The sequence below is a fragment of the Eufriesea mexicana genome, unplaced genomic scaffold (assembly GCF_001483705.2).
Source record: "Eufriesea mexicana isolate 0111107269 unplaced genomic scaffold, ASM148370v2 scaffold2340, whole genome shotgun sequence".
NCBI classification, from domain to species: domain Eukaryota; kingdom Metazoa; phylum Arthropoda; class Insecta; order Hymenoptera; family Apidae; genus Eufriesea; species Eufriesea mexicana.
Window position 1 is genome coordinate 398,004 of NW_016910419.1, and position 17,812 is coordinate 415,815.

Genomic DNA, 17,812 nt, shown 5'->3' on the forward strand with positions numbered 1-17,812 from the left:
CCCAGCGCGTTTGGCCATGGTATCTTGTTTTTCATTGTTTATGGAAAAAGATTTATCGCGTCGCAACGTTGTTAATCTCGACGACGATCGATGTTAATTAATGATTGAGAGAATTATCCATAGTAGTGTCTGGAGGAAATATGGAAATAAACCCTTCATACTCGAACATCCAATTACAACGATCATTCCGATTTTCTTTTTGCGTTTTGCAGTGCAAGCGAGTGTACAGAGTTGTCTAGGGGAAATAAAAACATATGGAATTCCTCGAGTTAGTAGATATTACGTACAAATAATTAATATGAATATATTAACGACGTAGGTAAAAAGTGGTTCGAGTGAGAAGGGTTGATTAATTACTAATTAACCGGGAATCGGTTAAGCTGGAGACCACGCTTTATTTTTGTTTAGTATTACGGCGTGTAGGTTGCCAATGTATCGATAATACTGTAAGAGAAATTTGATTAATTTCAAGCCAACGAAATATTTCAAATTCTAGAAATATCTACTTTTATTCTCGGTAGTATAAATAGTTACCAAAGATAGAACCTTAAATCTAGAAAATTTTAAGTATGCAATATTTTCTATTGTAGTTACTAATTCTACTATCGATCATAGGTTGGCAACCAATGCGTCATGAATGATGCTTGATAGCGAATTGATAAATGTCGCGCAAGTAAAAAAAAAAAAATCGTAAAAAGTAGGGTTCTAACGTCGCTGATTCCGGTGATATTTTAGTCAGTGTTAAGTCCACACTAATCCAAGGGGAAGGATCGACAGTGTACGCGATTGTCGGTCGGATTATAAATCAACAGTAGACATATAGTAGAGCGTAACAATTTCAGAGAGGTAGTACTACCGTTGTTCCGTTAATTGTTTTAATAGATTTTATTGTGCCGTGACCGCATCGCGTGCTCTTGCTAAATTTTCGTTTTATTGCTGAGAGGTAATAATAAATATTTGATTAATTAACAAATAATCCGATGTGCTTGTTACATATTTGTATTTACCCAATGTTGTTTTGTTCGTGCGAAGAATGTTTGAATCTTTGATTTGCTACGATATTTGAAGGTGCACCATAAATATCCCGTGGAAAATAATTGAGGAGATCAACAGAGTTCGTAATAAAAAGTTTATAAATCTCTTTTCGTAATTTGGAAAAGATTATTATTTCTAAATCATGAAAACACAACGGGAAATATAGTTAATTAAATGATCTTCTAGAGTATTTTCCACGTACGTATGAATTATTTAATATTTCCTGTTTCTAATTGAAACCGTAATTAAATATTACCGTAGATTTAATTTTTATTATTCTATATTCAATATTTAATCAAAATTTGCATCTGCAGAAACTATAGAATTAACTAAAAATACAATGAGAATCAAATGTGAATTTTAATTAAATATTGCACGTAAGACTTTTTTATGTAAATGAATTTTTAGTTGCCTCAAGGAATTATTCTTTCAGGGAAATAATGATTCAGGTACGCCAACTGTTAAATAGAAATATTATACATAAGTTGGTATGATGGGCAGGTGATTAGATCAGATTCAGTAACCTGAAAGAATAAATTCCCTAGGAAGATTAATATCGATCTTTCAAAGTGCAAATTTATAGATTTTGTATTCCCAATAACATCCAAAAAGAATAATTGCGAGGCCACACGGGACGCGGCCACGCCTAGCCATGACTATTTTTCTAAGTTGCAAATCATAATAAATTAAGGATGTTGCATTATCGTTATTAGAGTATATTATAATGTACATTGATATTTTAACTAGCCGAGTAAGTATGAAAAATGTTACAAGCGTAGTAAACAAACTGCATATAATATACATATACATATGTAGATACCTTAGTTGCGTCAACTATCAACTAATCGTGCCGGTTCGCACTTGAGGTCGGTGCCCGCGCGCGCACTGCGACGTGCCCATTAGCCTGATATACTAACTAAAATTGAAACGCGAAAATAAAGGGAAAACGGCGATTAAGAGATCATGAAATACGATTTTTTGAGGTCAAGACACTTTGAGTTCCAGCATCGGTTGATTCGCAGTTGAGGAAGTACAACGGACGTGTTAATGATGGAAAACAATATCCTAAATGTGCGTAGTACACGAAGCTGGAACGTCGTTAATGAGCGAATGTATGATTGAATTGCATAAATGAGTATATATGAATGGAAAAATACAATTGTGGTGTCGGTCTTTGACTAGAAAACAAAGAGAATTAAAAATATGAATCGTTCTGTCTGTCACCTCACGTATATTACACAATGTCATATTACTATGCTGCCATATGATATATGTCTACAGTAAGGAATATATTACTAAAACATTATAAATAAATATGTTATAAGTAATTACCTTGTGATCAAATTCCTCAAATTCAAGGAGTTAATTTTTTTTTCAATTTCTTTATTTACAGTACAATACAGTATAGTTCAGTTATATGCAATGACACAATATAATTAAATATTTATAAATATGAAAGTTAATATTTTTTAGTCATACAGTTTTAAATAAAGAGAAATTCTATGTAGGAACAAGAAATAATTTTTAATTTCCTGTTTTATGCTAGACTATATTGATATAAATTAAAAAATATTTCACGAATAATATTTTAAATGATTAAACAGTTCTATAGTTTGTCCAACTAGTGAAACATAATTCAGTGATTGATGGCGCTTTAAGAGGGAGGATGACTGCTCGTTGTAATTTAACATAACCTTACTTTTGCAATATTTAAAATCTTTTGAAATATAAAAAAAAATGTGTGAAGTGTATATTATATTTTTATATACTTCGTGATTATTATCGATTTATTCAGTTTTTAAACTTCCTTAAACTGCAATTGTTTAAATATATAAGTCTATATTTCGAGGTTATGAATGTGTTTCGTGTATTGTTTATAACAAAGTACATTTTTATTTTAACTGTATGTAAAATGAAAGTATGAACTTATGTTAACTAATTGAATAACTTAACGTTTTCATAACTTTCTATTTATTTTTCACACTTACAGATATTTTTATTGTCTGTAACATATACAACTTATGTTTTATTATGAAGCGACGTCAAAGAAGGCCTGTATTAGAACTTAATCAGTCGCAATCCAGTTCTCACGCGGAACATTTACAAAGTAAAGATATAATAATAAAAATCTTAGTTATTATATTATAAATATTTCTAGATATTATTAGAATGTTCGAAAGGTGCATGTAATTAGAAAATTTTACATAGTCAGTAACATTTTGTGATATATATTTTAATTTATTAATAAAAAGAAACAAAATATCTTTGTTAATAGAAATTTGTATAGGAATTGGAATCTTATATAATGTCTTTTTAATATCTATTGTAGACAAACGTAAGCATATAAATAATGATTACCTTGGCCAAAATATACCTGCAAATCCTCTGGCAAATTTACTTTGTCATTATAATTCAGATAGTGATACTGAAGACTCTAAAAAGGATTGTAAATTAGATGATCAAGTTAATAATTTTTTTAAGGTAAGTAATATTTTTATGATCATGATTTATTAAAAAAAGGTTAGAAGATACAAAATATTTGAAATTTTGTAGGAAATTCAACTGATTGCACCAAAACAGCCAATCTCTAATGAATCTAGCAATATTGCCTTAACTGCAAACTCTAATACACACTTAGGAGAATACACAAATCAACAAGCACTTAGTAAGATTTTATTGTATTTTATAATGCATAAAATATCTTTTCACAACTTGTTGTTTAATCAATATTTTTTTTAGTGTGGAGAGAATGTTTAGACGAATCTACTGGTTACCCTTACTATTGGCATATTGAAACTAATGAAGTAACATGGGAAATGCCAGATGAATTACGGTACTTAAAAAACAGTGTTAAAACAAACTCTATTATAAAACCACTTTCAATACAAGAATCTCATTGGGTTGATTTTTCATCTGTAACATGTAATTAAATTTTCATGGACTTTTGTTTTTTTTTTAAATATTTATAAATTTTTTAAGTATACAATATTTTTAGATCAACAATCTCATGAAAATATACCAGAAGGCATGATACCAAGAGAAGTAGTAGCTCGAAATCGTAACAGGTACATTTGTAATGAAACTGTTTTAAAGCAGGAATCACAAACCGATCAAGATACTGCTAATATGTCTGATACTATGGATAATGATTCTGATGATGGGTATATTGCTATAACATTAATTTAATTTAATTTAAGTTTAATAAGCTTTTCAAAAAAGTAATTTAATTATGTAGGAAAATAGAAATGATTACATCGTATGGAAGTGATGAAAGTGACTCAGATACAGTAGATGAGAATCGATTAAAAAGTGATGTATCTTGCATAATAGAATCGAAAAACAAAAATTCTGCACAAAAATTAAGATGTAGTGAAAAATGCAGTTTGCCAACTTCTATAGTGCAATCACAGTTACGAATAATTTCTCAAAATATAAATCAAAAATATGAAAACAAAGACAATGTAGAAGAATCAATTATAGAATCACTAAATTCAAAATCAACTGAAAATACAGAGATGAAGTACTTAAAAAATCAAATGAAGCAACAAAATAATATTCAAGAGACAAACGAATGTTCAGACAAAGCTAACAGTAGTACTCAATTGACAAAAGAATCCACAACAAAGAAAAGCATTAGCAAACACAGTGTTGACTCTGACATAGATTTTCGCATTTCTTTAGTACCCGGTTATGATGAAGATTCAGATATTGAAGAAGATTCTGAAATTAAACAAGAACGGAAAGCCTTATTTCCAATTCCCCAAATTGAAGAAACAGTAGAAAGTGTATTATCACGTAAAACTATAGTTGACGATGATCGAACAGCAGACAGTAATGACAGTGATATTAATAATGAAAGAAAAAACGTATTAGAACAAGATACTGAAGATATACTGGAAAGGTTGGAATGCAAAGATGACTCGAGTGTTAAGTCAGAGGGAGATACGCAAAAGGGAAACAAATTTGTCGATAATATGCATGGACGAAATAAATTCTTTCAAAGAAAAAAACGAATTGCATTCGATGGTAAGTGTATTTTACAACTTAATGGATTTATGTAAATTCAATTTAAATGTATTTTTTTTTTCTTTTTTTTCAGTTCCATCTACAAAAATGAAAGTAAATGATGATAATGAAGCTAGTAAACTGGAAGTAGAAATTCAGCAAGAGGAAGTGAATTCTTGCATTGAACATCTAATTGAACCTCAGGTTGATCACCAAGAAGAATCTAATTCTGTAAACGAGAACGCGAAAGAAAATCCCACAAATTTCAAAGATGAATCGAATAATACTGTAGAAGAAATGAATATACCAGAAACAAATGATGAATCTAAGGAATCTGAAGGAGACGTTAATCTACTATCACAAATCATACTTGAGAAACTGAAGTTTCTATCGGAAGGGAAATCGGGTGTATCGCCAGTTCAATTGATGTCTATTCAGTTACAGGTAAATGAAATTCTCTTTTACTTTATTATAAAAGGTCAACATAATTTAAAGTTAATAAATGATATTTATTACAAAACTTTGTATTTCAGACACTGTTTGTCGCATGGGAAGCAGGTTGTTTAGAAAAGAATTACTTGCGTAGATGGTTGAGTGACACCAGTCACGAATTGGAACGCTTGGAACAAGATGCCACACCACCTGGATGGCTATGTCAGTGGGATAGGTATAGTATACCATCTAAAATTTGTGTATTATTTCATATAAATAAACATGAATCGTACCATACAAGCTATCGTGTATGTTATACACGTCATTATTCTAAAAATCTTTAAATCATGTAATCTTTGCACATGTCATTACAGCGAGATACTTAAACATGATAATAAGTGGTAATTCAAAGCTTTTTATTTCAAAGTAATTTTCTTCCCAAAATCATCTTGAATTTAAAAAAAATATTTTTTCGAACTTTTTTTTAATTCTACATATAATTCGTAGTAATGTTTAAAAAATTCAACAGAAAAAATGAAACTTAATCAATTTGATTTTATCAATTTCAGAGTAAAACATTATGAAATTCTTTATAAAGTTTTTAGGATCATTAATTTTACTTACATCCTTTAGGGGATAGTATTTATATTAAATTTAAATTTATTGAAATTGTACATAAATGTGCGAAAGATGTCGCGTTATTTTAAACAATAATAAAAAGATAGGTCTCTGATCAGAGTGGAGCCTCAAAGACCATATGTGCATTATGTATCTAACTCTATGAATGAAGAACATATGGAAGAATTAACAAATAGTAAATGCATCGTTAGTAACTTAAACTACTAGAAGATTATATTATTCAACATATTCGGATACATCAAGAAATTAAACTTCGAAGTAACAAGAGCTGAAAACTATTCTTGGCTGAATGAAGAAATAGAAACCATATCAAACTATGGTACAAGTGGATGAAATGGTTAGTTAAAAAGAAACTTATGAAATCTGAGGGATATTGAAAAAATATTTTATACCATGTGAATGTTAAAAAGGCTGCTCAATAACTTGAAGGGATAGGTGAAAATGAGAAGAGTTATTGCTGGAAGAAAATATTAAGTGTTAAAAGAAGTTTATATCGTTAATTCAAGGTCTTGGATGAAATCACATGAAGAAATTTGGAATCTAACGAAACTACATTCATCAAAAAAATTTATTCAGTTATTGGAAGTTAAAAAAAGCTGTTAGTCAAGCATCAAAGTATCAATTCGTGTAGACAGTCATAACATATATGTCATGCGAAGTTTTTCTTTCCTGCGTTACATTCTATGTACATATTTTTAATGTCATATATATACACCATTTGTTCCTTTTTGTTCAAAAAGTACAATCCTTGAAAAATTGTATCTCCATTATATTTAACAATTTGTTCAAATGTGATGATTTAAAGACATTTTCCTTGGTTCCTCAACGAGTGCACGTCGTCGTATATCTTCAAAAATCCATATCTTCCGGCCCTTGTGCCCTTAGTTACACGCATAATCAATTCGCTTAATATTTCGCTAGCGTAACGCAGACGTTGTCGACGTAATTCTCAATGTTCGTGTTGCGGAAGACAGCGCCTTCTATGTAACCGCTAAGTAACACTTAATCCTTTTGTAATAAAAGGGCCTCGCTGACTTAATGGCACGCCGAGTTGCAGGTAGGAGTATTAACTGATTGTTTTCTAGCTAATAAGTTGCTTCAGAACTCAGGAGAACGTTCCTTTCATGGAGTAACGTCTCTCCAAAGTTTCTCAATGTAAAAAAAAAACTATGCAAGTAAGCCATTTTTATTCATCATTATGCTATATCTTTCTGTGGGCTTTTTTCCAGGTCGCATAAGCGATATTATTACCAGAACACTACTACCGGAATTACACAATGGACCTATCCAGATACTGGCATCGCCGGTGGCGCTGAAGAGATGGAAATTTGTTCCACACCTCCTCCAGCAGAACAGGAAGAAATTATTATACCTGGTATAATGATACATCACTACTTAAAACGAACTATTAATGATTAATGTGTTTCTTTCTAACAGCTGAAGAAGAAGGACTGAGATCAAAATCGAAAAAGTCGCAAGAAGGTGGTGAAATAACTCAAGACATGACGGTTCCAAGGAACACTGATATAGAAGCTCCACCTCCACCACAAATTTCAAATCCTAGCCCACCACCACCACCAAGAATCTATGCAGAAGATTTGAAGAGGGACAAGAGGAAACAAGATAAATGCAGTGACAAGTTGGATGATAAAACACAAGGACTGGGAGAAGGTGCGTCTTTATTAAATAAATTTCTTTTCTTTATAACAAAATATCTTAGATTTAATTTGATATATTTTCTTATGTAGAGGGTACAATAATCACGGAAATGAAACAACTAGAAAATTCTGTTGCACCAACTGCTGCCTTATTGTCGTCTCAGCCCTCTAATCTTGCAAATATGAACAATGCAGAACCTCTACCACCAGGTGTGGATTTAACAGAAGCACCTTACGAAATACCTGCGACTGCTTTGAAAAGAATCATATACAGTGCTGTGCAACCACAAGGTGGTGCATTATATGATGCAACTGCGAGAGATCCAACAGTTCCTATTCTAAGTCATCCGGCAGCTATAGTACAAGAACATTATCTTCAGTATCCAGCATATCATCAACACTTACATCCTGTGTGTTATCAAACAAACTAATACCGTTTAATCAGTTACTTCAGTAATTAATTTTGTTATATTTATTGTTGAATAGCCAGCGGCCTTAGTACTTCCACATAAGCATAGTGTTCAGCCTGCAATTCAACTAATACCTGACTATACTCCAATATACACAAATCATAAGGTCATTGAAAAGCCACCAGTTAAAACAGCAAAGGAATCTCTGGTGTCTGCATTAGATTCATTTTACAATGATATTGCACGTATAGAAAATGTTAAAACGGAGAAAGTTCCTCAGAGACAAGATACAGCAACTACGGAACCACCTTCCCTACCAACAGAAGAAGTAAAAATGGAAACAGAACAAGAATCTACACTTATTGAAACCATTGTAAAAGAAAAGAAGAGAAAAAGGGTAAAATATTACAATGAAAGAAATAAAATTAATTTTTGTATACACTAAGAAAATATTAAAATTATATTATGTCATGATTTTAGACGAGAATTGGTATTAGTAAAAAACATAAAGAGGTATCTAGTATGGTGGCAAAATGGCAAAAAGTGCAACAAAATTTCGAAAATACGTAAATTGGTTAGTTAATATTTTAATAATATCCTTTTTTTAAAGTAAGTATTTTATATGTAAAATTTAAAGTATTATTTCCAACAGCAACTTCGCGATATTTAAATCATTGGACGCAAATAGCGCACTGTACTCCCACCAGTATAGTGTTCCTGTACCTGCAATTAACATAATTATTTTGCGTTCTCTTTTCTATTTTTAAAATCTAACGAACCTAATATATAAATCGGTAGGTTTTGAAAATGTAAATTTCAAAAGCTTTTTGAAACATTAAGGTATATGACTTTTTTTATCATTACAAAATACCGGCTGATCACTTTTAATGCTCATCAACTGTGAAAAATATAACATTATCGCGATTTATAAGCATTTGGAATAAAAAGAAATATTGTAATTTAACAATATTCAATTTCACTGTCTCTGTATAATTAGGTTTACATTATGTTTTGAGCATTTAGGTTTTTATTAACCTTAATTGAATTGCTAAAAAAAAACGTATTCTCAGAGTTATAGATTTAGAATTAATTATCTACTTTTAAAGTGATCAAAAAATGGAGACTACTTATTTATTTAAGATTATATAATTTCTTTCAAAAGCGAATTAAAAAATATAACACTACAACCATATTTATGCATCTCCATAATATTTGAGAATTTAAAAACAGCTACGCAATATTCAATATCATTGCAGAAATTTATTTATATTATATGCATTACAACATTCTTTTTGTAATCATATGTACATCTTGTAACAAAATAATAAGATACCCGAAAATTTTTAATGTTTCTAAAAGTCAATAGAATCTAAGAAAATATTATATAAATCTATATATATATATAAATTATTCCTTTCCGAGTAACATGGATCGATCGCTGATTCTATTCTTATATAGGTGTTTAAGTTGTTAATATGAAAATAAATAGAATCAATAATAATAAACGAAAATAATAATGAAAATAATAGGATGATAATTTACATACAAACTTTAATTAATTTTACAAAAAAATTATACTTCATTATGCAACTAACTAATTTTTCCATTTTCCTTTGTATTCATTAATTTCTAACATATATTTAAATAATGACTTGTGTACAAATTTTATAAATTTTTACCACAATTTTAGTATCAACTTCTATTTTTATTGCTATTTTTAAATCATTTATTAAATTAAACCATTTTTCATGAGTATTTAAACTTTATGTTAGATTCCAAATATTTCTTACGTATATGTTTGAATCAGAAAATCTAAATGGATATACTAAGAAAATTATATTAGTCATGCAATGATAATTTTCAGTAACTCCTGTTGGACATTTAAATGTGTTATGTTGAAAAATAAACAAATATTCAGCAGAACATGACTACTACTATTTTAAATTAAAAATGATTTTCTTTTTAACATTACTCAGTCATTTCCCATATCCTATTTTATGATTGATACTTAATAGTATACTTATTAGTATATTAACCATTTTACAAAAACTTCAATATCGCTCCTTTAACTGTTTTATTTTCATACTTGGATTTTTCATTATCATTTGATTTTCAAGTCCATAGTTCACAAAGTAAATTTTTAGAAAACAGCATAAATAGTGATTAAAATTTTTCATGTTACTAAGAAAAGGACAATTTATAAGTGAATCTATATAAAATTTTCTTAGCCTGCTCTAGATTTTCTTATTACTTAATTGCAAAGTGTATATATATGTATATATCATTAATAAAAAAAACAGTAATAAATAATATATTGATATAACCCAGGTTTTCCTGTAAAATTATGTATAAATCCATAAAACATACAATTGTTTGTCTAATTTTTTTTTAAATATAACTTTCGAGCCTGAAGTTTAAGTATATCATATTTCGTAATTATTAAGTAGCTGTACAATAAAAATAAATAATAAAAAATACATTATGTACTGTTTCTAGTGAAAAGTATTAATATATTTCTAATTTTAGAACATAAGTTATTCCTATATTTAATTTCATATTCTGTATGCAAATATTTTTTTCTTTTTTTATTACACATTTTAATTGGTTAAACATTTTTTCTCTATGACAAAATTTTTAATAATATTAAAACATTTAAGCTATTATATCCTTTTGGAAATTTCCTGTATGTATATAGTTTTCATACTAATAAACGAAAAAATTGATACTTTATTGATAACAAAAACTGTACATCAGAGTTGTTAAACTTAGTCCCCGTTGTATTACTTTTAACACTGTTCTAGGCCGCCTCTCATCATCTAGTCAGTTCTTCTACCTAGAGCTAGAAAATATACTTTTCGTCGCTGCTAAATACACTGATCTCGTCATTATTCTGATAATATCCCTTAACATTTGTACAAGAGTCAAGTGAATATGGTAGGTGTGATAACATGATAGGGACAGAAGCAGTATGTGACCTGTGGGGTATGAGTTCAGTAACTCTATGCGCAAAGGTGTAGTGTGCATATGTATGTACATGTGTATAAGTACATATATTGTAATTATTTAAAAGTTTTTGTTTAAATAAGCATAATTTTTTTAATTAAATTAGATATTTTAAATTCATCTACATTTTTTAGCAAAACTATCTGAAACAAGGTTATATAATCTAAAGTTAATTTGAGTATCACAAAGAGACAATGAGTGTATTAAATGTTAATGATAAACGACCCGTATCTAGTTTCAGAAAGAAGTTGAAACATGATCAAGCTGCGTACAATCCTTGTATAGAGGTACAAAAGACAAAATACAAAAATTAAAATTTAATAAATTTAATAAGTGTCTATTACATAAAGATTAAATTACTTAACGATATAAAACAACATTGTTTTTCACTTTTCAGGAATATAATAGCAGTTTGAAATGTTTAGAGAAAAATCATTATGAACGTAACAAATGTACTGAACAATTCGTCAATTATAGAAAATGTAACAAAATTTGGGTAATTTTATTTATATAATTATTAGTTGTAAATACCATATTTTTAAAACATTACGTGTACATAATTATTCTTTTAGAGAAAAATAATAACCATTCGACGAGAGAAAGATATAAAACCCGTTATACCTGCACCCGAAGAACGAGCGAAAGTAAAAAATGAATTTTTAGAATCTGAAAACATGTAATATTGCTTTTCAATTGTGAACAAATGTTACGTTTTCTATATAATTTTATAGTAGATGTGTATCATTAACAATTATAAAATAACTTTTATTATAGTCCTAAAAATATGTAAAAATTGTATTCTTAAAGTTTTATATTTGTTTTCATAATTACAAATACTTATAGTTATAAAATAAATTAAACATTAAACTGTTTTTTGTACTTTTAATTGTGTTATAAATACATTAAAAATATATAAATAAAATGTGTATAACTTTCTGGAATAAACGAAATACAGTGTACGTAAAATTTTCGTTTTTAATATCTTTGGCAGAAACAAACGTTTGAGGAATAATATGTTATTAAACACGATGAATTATAAACAATACAAATGTATAGACAACTAGTGCATTATTACATCAGAAATTTAAATACCTAAGGAGTACTTTACAATAGGTTATATAGTTTTCATTGACTACTATTTGTACAAGTACATCCATATAACCTTAATAGTTAGAAAAGTTAGCATTCTAGAATTACTATATGTTATTAAATATTCACTAAATTCTATTTGGGCTAATACGTACGTATGTATGTACGTATGTGTATATATATACATACAAATATGTATATGCATACACATACATGTACTAAAGCTTCAAAGCTCATTAGTCCTATGAACATTCAACTCTTTTTAAGATCTCAAACGAATTCTTGAATTTGTTTTCTTTTTACAAATTATAATGCGTTATATGTCCTAAAATGTGTTCTTAAAATTAGCGTATTTATAATGTGAAGGAAACTAGTTACATATTAAATGCAGTAATACAAAATTTAACTGGTACACTTTCATTCAAAACTTTGTGATTCAGTTTTAACACGTAGTGTCAATAAAAACTTAAAAATTATTAATAATATTTATTCTTAAATATTCGATTTATTGAACTTTGAAAGAAGGGTCGTATTTTACTAATACAACGTGAGTAATAATATTTGACATTGAATATATGTTATTTTCTAACTTAAAAGTCAGATTATTAATTTTTGTTCATAATATTCTCAGAATCCAAAACTAATTAAATTATTGGTTACTATTTATATAATCTACATCCTCAACTTTTGTAATTGTCGACGTATTTTGTAGTCGAGAATTGTAATGACTAATTAAAATTAACGATAAAAAAAACTAATCGTTGTATGACTTCCACGTTAATAGAACATTTATACACTTCGTGATTTTGTATGTTTTCACATGTTGCAAACTAATACACAATATAATGTAATTTTGTATGTGTATGTAAATATCATATCTTCACATATCTGTTCAAATAATTTTTGTTCCATGATAGATACATAAATTTCCTTAGTTACTAATAGATTTTTTTAATTAATTTGATTAACTTCTTTAATCTAAAATAAAATCTATTGATTCAACGTTATCAATGTCTCTGTTGATGTACGACGTTTCATGTATTATTAACAAAAGTTCTTTGTTTTAAGGAGCCAATTATCATAATATAATATACACATGCATTCTTATATAAAATAAATAATGTGTCTTGCACGTATCTTATTACAGCATACAATATTACATCCGTAACATTACATTCTTTTTTATCCATATCAAAGTTTACTATTCTGACTTGCTCAGAGTCTTCACACATTGTGAAAACCTTTTCATTTAGAAATTATTTGAGATAAAGGAAACATTTCTGAACAAATTTTTAAAAATTCAGAAAATTTAAGAATACGATTTTAAATTTTTATACAGAAAAGAAAAAAATATTTATTTCGCGAAAAAACTGAGCAAGCTGAACTAATCTCATTTATCAGACAATACACGTTAAAAGCGAAGAATTCAATGAGCTACAGCTAGAAGCATGTTGGAAAATAAATGCTCTGTACATAGTCAGAGTTACGAACAGGACACAAAAAGACAATACAGAAATTAACTATGCAACTACTTTGAGAGTTAACCCCTTGCCTTACTATTTAAGCTCTAACAGCGTGTATTAATCAATAGCACAATCGGTCACACGTTGAGCCACTTGGTCCGAACATGGCTGAGAATAACACGTAACTGAGACGGAAAGACATCGACGAAAATGAACCACGAGCTTGACCCGAGTTGTTTACGTTGAGATTTATCTACAAACCACATTACTCACTCGTGATACTCATATTTAGCCGGAATTCCATACCACGAGTCTCACACGATATTGTAGGCGAAAGTGTTAACTACATAAAGTTAATCGAGCATTCAAAAAAATAGATATCAAAAAAAATTATTAATGATTCTGTAACTATATCACAGCAACATGAAATTTAAATGTCTGCTTCTGCAACTGAATAAATAAGATTACTTAACAGGTACTCTCTGTTTGGATATATAATCAGCGACGATTACATGCTCGAATGAATTGTCATTATTTGTTGTCCAATATTTGAGTATTCATAGATGAGACTTTTTTGTTTCTTCTTGTCATCAATTATAATTCCATATTTTTTTTTCTATTTGTCTGCTCTGTACTCACTTGTTCATAGCACTCTCCAACTATCTGTATTCATATTTCTTCGTTTTTAACATGTATCGTCGGCAAGTAGTCAGTCTGTACGATCTTTAATACGAAATGTATGAATACGGAAATGGCGACACATTTGACGTACCTAAAAGAATAATGGATATTTATCAATTTATAGTAACAGAATATAAAATTTGTTATTTAAAATAATAAAAGAAATCTTACCACACATGTCCCATAATGAATATGTGCTAATAAAGCTATAATAGCAACAATATATGTAAATACCAGATCTATGCTAGGCAAGATGAATGAGAAAAAAGTTGCAATTGCTATAGGTAGTAATATCCATGATAACAGCTCACATTTGATATTGCTCATTTGTGAAACAATTAAACGGCACTATAAATTTTAAAGAATATTAGTTTTTAGTACCCATATAATTTTATTTCAATTATTTGATGAAATATCTTACACATATGTTTGAAAAAATAGTTCCAATCACTAAAAAAATTATTCTGGGATCTTTCTCTATGATATTACTAGGCGAATGTACTACCCAAATTGTTGAAATCGTGAAAAGTATTGCTAAAGGCAATAGAGGTCTTATGGCGTCCAGGAATGTTCGCATTTTACCAGTCTTGTCCCTATATGATCTGAAAATTAATAGAGAAATACTTTTTGTTAACCAAAAATCAATAACAAATAATGATTAGTTAAATTCTATTGCACTAACTTATATATATTCCAGAGAACCACTGGCAAACTAAATACAATTGCAGTGACATAAAGTAATATTTCAAACATTACTCCTACTGATATACCACCAGGAAATACAATTTTCCAGACTCTATGCCCGCCTATACTAGATATAATAAAAGCGATTATAGTACCCTAAAAATTAAAAAAATAAATTATATGAATTATGATTACTTACACTTATCAATAATTCAGTAAATATTTTAGATGAATAGAAACTTACTACCATAGATAGGTCATATCCCCAAGGAAGAAACAGTACACCTGTATTATATTTCTCCCAATGAGTCAAATAGAAAGTGATAAATACATTCCACAAAATGAAATACATTCTTAATGGAGATACACTGTGTTCTGTCCGACCAAATACAGAAAACATACAAACACTTATAAGCATTGTTGTCCAACTATCCAAACCATGATCAAACAGCTCTCCTAAAGGGCCGGATGTTTGTGTACGTCGTGCTTGCTTACCATCAATACCATCTACAAACAAGTATTGCATTAAATATAACGATTTTATAAATTAATAAGCGATATTAAGATTATACTTACCAAGAGTGTATGCCATAAATACATTGAATGCACCTAAGGCAAAAACCCACCTTGGTATAGGAGGATACTGTGGTTTATCATCACTTGATGCATACAAATAATAATCATAAAATGCAAATAATGTAAAGTTGAAAACAGTAAAAAGAAATCCAAAAAAAGTTAATACATTTGGAGCAACCCACTTTGGACAATACTAAAAATAGAATTTTAAATAAATAGAGTAGAATAAAAAAATAATTAATAACATTCGATTTTGATAGAAAACATACCTGAACTACTTTGTTCCAAAATGGATGCATTATATATACACTCAGAGGGTTTGTATCCACTGAGCTATACTGAAATTATAAATTGATGAAAAATTTGCTAATAAAATATCTATACTACCTTCAAGCTTTCTCTTATGGTTATATTATAACTCTTAAATAACAAACTGAATATTTCTCTTAAATTAAGAATACTGTTCAATGCAAATGTGAACATTATATAACGTACCTCACTTCTTTTTATACTTAAAAGACATTTTATTTATATGTTTGTCATCAAACATTCATTTATTGAAATTAATAGCTGCATTATTAGAAGAAAGAAATGTCTATTACTAAAATTAAATTAAATCATATCCAGTAATACAATATTTTTTAATAATCAATATATAAATTTTCAAAATATAACAAAAGCAATTTAAAAATTTGATTCTTCAAAGAAATCTAAAGATCTTTTCACTGTAAGATCCTGTAGTTCAAGATATAACCAATAAAGATACTCAAGAATATACAATATTCTAAGAGAAATGAAAACAATTATGAGGCTAGAAAACTTACTTTATAACTTTCGAAGCCGTTGAGGTGTTGCTCAGTGAGATACTTAATTTCAAGACTTAATTTCTGGCACATGGTTATGTGAAGGATGCGTCTAACCGCTACGTTAAAAAAGGATGTGCTTCAATTCCTCTTCCTAACCAATCGACCTTGTTTTACTCCATCGAAATGCCAGTCACATTCCCCGGAATACGCATTTAGGTTAGAATTATACACATGAAGAAAATCGTATTTCTACCTAGCACGTGTCATTCATACCGTGGCTCGCTTGAACATTACTCCATAGTAACATTGACTTATGTAAATGACGACATCTTAAAACAATTCTCTCCGGTAAGCAAAATAGCAAAGGCTAATTCTCACGTGTGCGAAAACTGTAATTACTTAAATGAAATCGAAAGGGAAAAGAAATACTACGCCAATAAAACTGTATTGATAGCTATATATTTTTAAATTGGCTCAAATATCATGTCCTTGAAAGATAATAAGATCGCATTTTATAGTGATTGAAGATAATGAATTTACAAAGGTCAGAGTTGAATTATCATTCGTATTGTTTCACTGTGTAAATAAATATTTATTGTATGGAATAAGATGTAAAACTATATTAAACTAATTGTAATTCAATTACAACTATTAAAGTTTGAATTGTAGTATTCAAAACAGGTTATATAAATGACAAGACCAATTAAGTCTTTCCTATAGTTTTCCATTTACGTAATAAATTACACTGTAATTAACAATAAAATCATTATCGTTTCTTTTTTACTTACAGGTAAAACATTTGTTATCCTATATCAGTCTAATAGTAGTTAAATCAAATTGCTTGGAATATATTTATTTCCTTTTTGTACAATAAATATTTCTTCAGTATAATATTGCATATGTTATATATCCTATGTATTCTAACAAGGAAAGTACAAGCCCTTCGGCTCACCGATTTAGTTGACACTTTGCAGATTTGTAGATATCATCCGGCAGCTTCAGAAAATATATCATTATAGCCGAAACTACTCAATAGTTTCTGAAATGCTTGCGATTAAAGTTTTATTACGCCAAGAACAATATATTTATTTCCTTTATGTCTAAATTCAAGTTGTAGCGTAACGGCAACGATCGCGAATTACTATACTGGAGGAGCCGAGGTTCGGTTCCTGTCCATAGTTTTTTTTCAATATATTTTTTATCTTGTATTCATTTTTCGTCTATGAAAACATTCTAAATATACAATTATAAATAAAATTTCTTAATAAAATAATTTATTTTTTACGCTTTCTTATGCTGGTGTATATTTATTACAAAATAATAAGAATATT

The 17,812-nt window shown here is 28.7% G+C and overlaps 3 protein-coding genes across 9 annotated transcripts; 2 read left to right on the forward strand and 1 right to left on the reverse strand.

The window, feature by feature from the left end:
* The first annotated feature begins 19 nt into the window (after positions 1-19).
* LOC108549934 (formin-binding protein 4) lies at positions 20-8,969 on the forward strand. Of its 6 annotated transcripts, none has more exons than XM_017903518.1 (16): positions 20-943; positions 1,469-2,106; positions 3,026-3,142; positions 3,365-3,516; positions 3,589-3,700; positions 3,775-3,957; positions 4,031-4,196; positions 4,271-5,061; positions 5,135-5,484; positions 5,574-5,707; positions 7,341-7,486; positions 7,549-7,782; positions 7,860-8,179; positions 8,256-8,576; positions 8,660-8,753; positions 8,832-8,969. In XM_017903518.1, exons 3-15 carry the CDS (start codon positions 3,067-3,069, stop codon positions 8,747-8,749), a joined length of 3,075 nt encoding a protein of 1,024 aa, XP_017759007.1. In that variant the 5' UTR covers positions 20-943; positions 1,469-2,106; positions 3,026-3,066; the 3' UTR covers positions 8,750-8,753; positions 8,832-8,969. The 6 variants fall into 6 exon arrangements, with proteins under 6 accessions (XP_017759007.1, XP_017759009.1, XP_017759006.1 ...); XM_017903520.1 differs by having other exon boundaries at positions 1,469-1,786; positions 1,852-2,106; positions 8,660-8,969; XM_017903517.1 differs by having other exon boundaries at positions 8,660-8,969.
* Positions 8,970-10,968: 1,999 nt separating this feature from the next.
* Positions 10,969-11,873, forward strand: LOC108549930 (coiled-coil-helix-coiled-coil-helix domain-containing protein 7). Of its 2 annotated transcripts, none has more exons than XM_017903509.1 (4): positions 10,969-11,234; positions 11,317-11,469; positions 11,580-11,678; positions 11,755-11,873. In XM_017903509.1, exons 2-4 carry the CDS (start codon positions 11,377-11,379, stop codon positions 11,860-11,862), a joined length of 300 nt encoding a protein of 99 aa, XP_017758998.1. In that variant the 5' UTR covers positions 10,969-11,234; positions 11,317-11,376; the 3' UTR covers positions 11,863-11,873. The 2 variants fall into 2 exon arrangements, with proteins under 2 accessions (XP_017758998.1, XP_017758997.1); XM_017903508.1 differs by having other exon boundaries at positions 10,969-11,205.
* A 1,857-nt stretch (positions 11,874-13,730) lies between these two features.
* LOC108549916 (ethanolaminephosphotransferase 1) lies at positions 13,731-16,955 on the reverse strand. Its single transcript, XM_017903490.1, has 8 exons — positions 16,500-16,955; positions 15,945-16,013; positions 15,676-15,868; positions 15,344-15,606; positions 15,098-15,255; positions 14,837-15,017; positions 14,587-14,763; positions 13,731-14,506 (listed from the first exon to the last, which is right to left on the reverse strand). Exons 1-8 carry the CDS (start codon positions 16,569-16,571, stop codon positions 14,444-14,446), a joined length of 1,176 nt encoding a protein of 391 aa, XP_017758979.1. The 5' UTR covers positions 16,572-16,955; the 3' UTR covers positions 13,731-14,443.
* Positions 16,956-17,812: the final 857 nt, after the last annotated feature.

Excerpts from the sequence above, each read along its gene's own strand:
- LOC108549930 (XM_017903509.1), top strand. The coding sequence starts at position 11,377 with ATGAGTGTATTAAATGTTAATGATAAACGACCCGTATCTAGTTTCAGA. Across the intron at positions 11,470-11,579 it reads CGTACAATCCTTGTATAGAG|GAATATAATAGCAGTTTGAA; the intron begins GTACAAAAGACA and ends TTCACTTTTCAG. Across the intron at positions 11,679-11,754 it reads GAAAATGTAACAAAATTTGG|AGAAAAATAATAACCATTCG; the intron begins GTAATTTTATTT and ends TTATTCTTTTAG.
- LOC108549934 (XM_017903517.1), top strand. The coding sequence starts at position 3,067 with ATGAAGCGACGTCAAAGAAGGCCTGTATTAGAACTTAATCAGTCGCAA. Across the intron at positions 3,517-3,588 it reads AAGTTAATAATTTTTTTAAG|GAAATTCAACTGATTGCACC; the intron begins GTAAGTAATATT and ends GAAATTTTGTAG. Across the intron at positions 7,783-7,859 it reads AACACAAGGACTGGGAGAAG|AGGGTACAATAATCACGGAA; the intron begins GTGCGTCTTTAT and ends TTTCTTATGTAG.
- LOC108549916 (XM_017903490.1), bottom strand. The coding sequence starts at position 16,571 with ATGTGCCAGAAATTAAGTCTTGAAATTAAGTATCTCACTGAGCAACAC. Across the intron at positions 16,014-16,499 it reads ACGGCTTCGAAAGTTATAAA|TATAGCTCAGTGGATACAAA; the intron begins GTAAGTTTTCTA and ends TTATAATTTCAG. Across the intron at positions 15,607-15,675 it reads ATTTATGGCATACACTCTTG|ATGGTATTGATGGTAAGCAA; the intron begins GTAAGTATAATC and ends ACTTGTTTGTAG.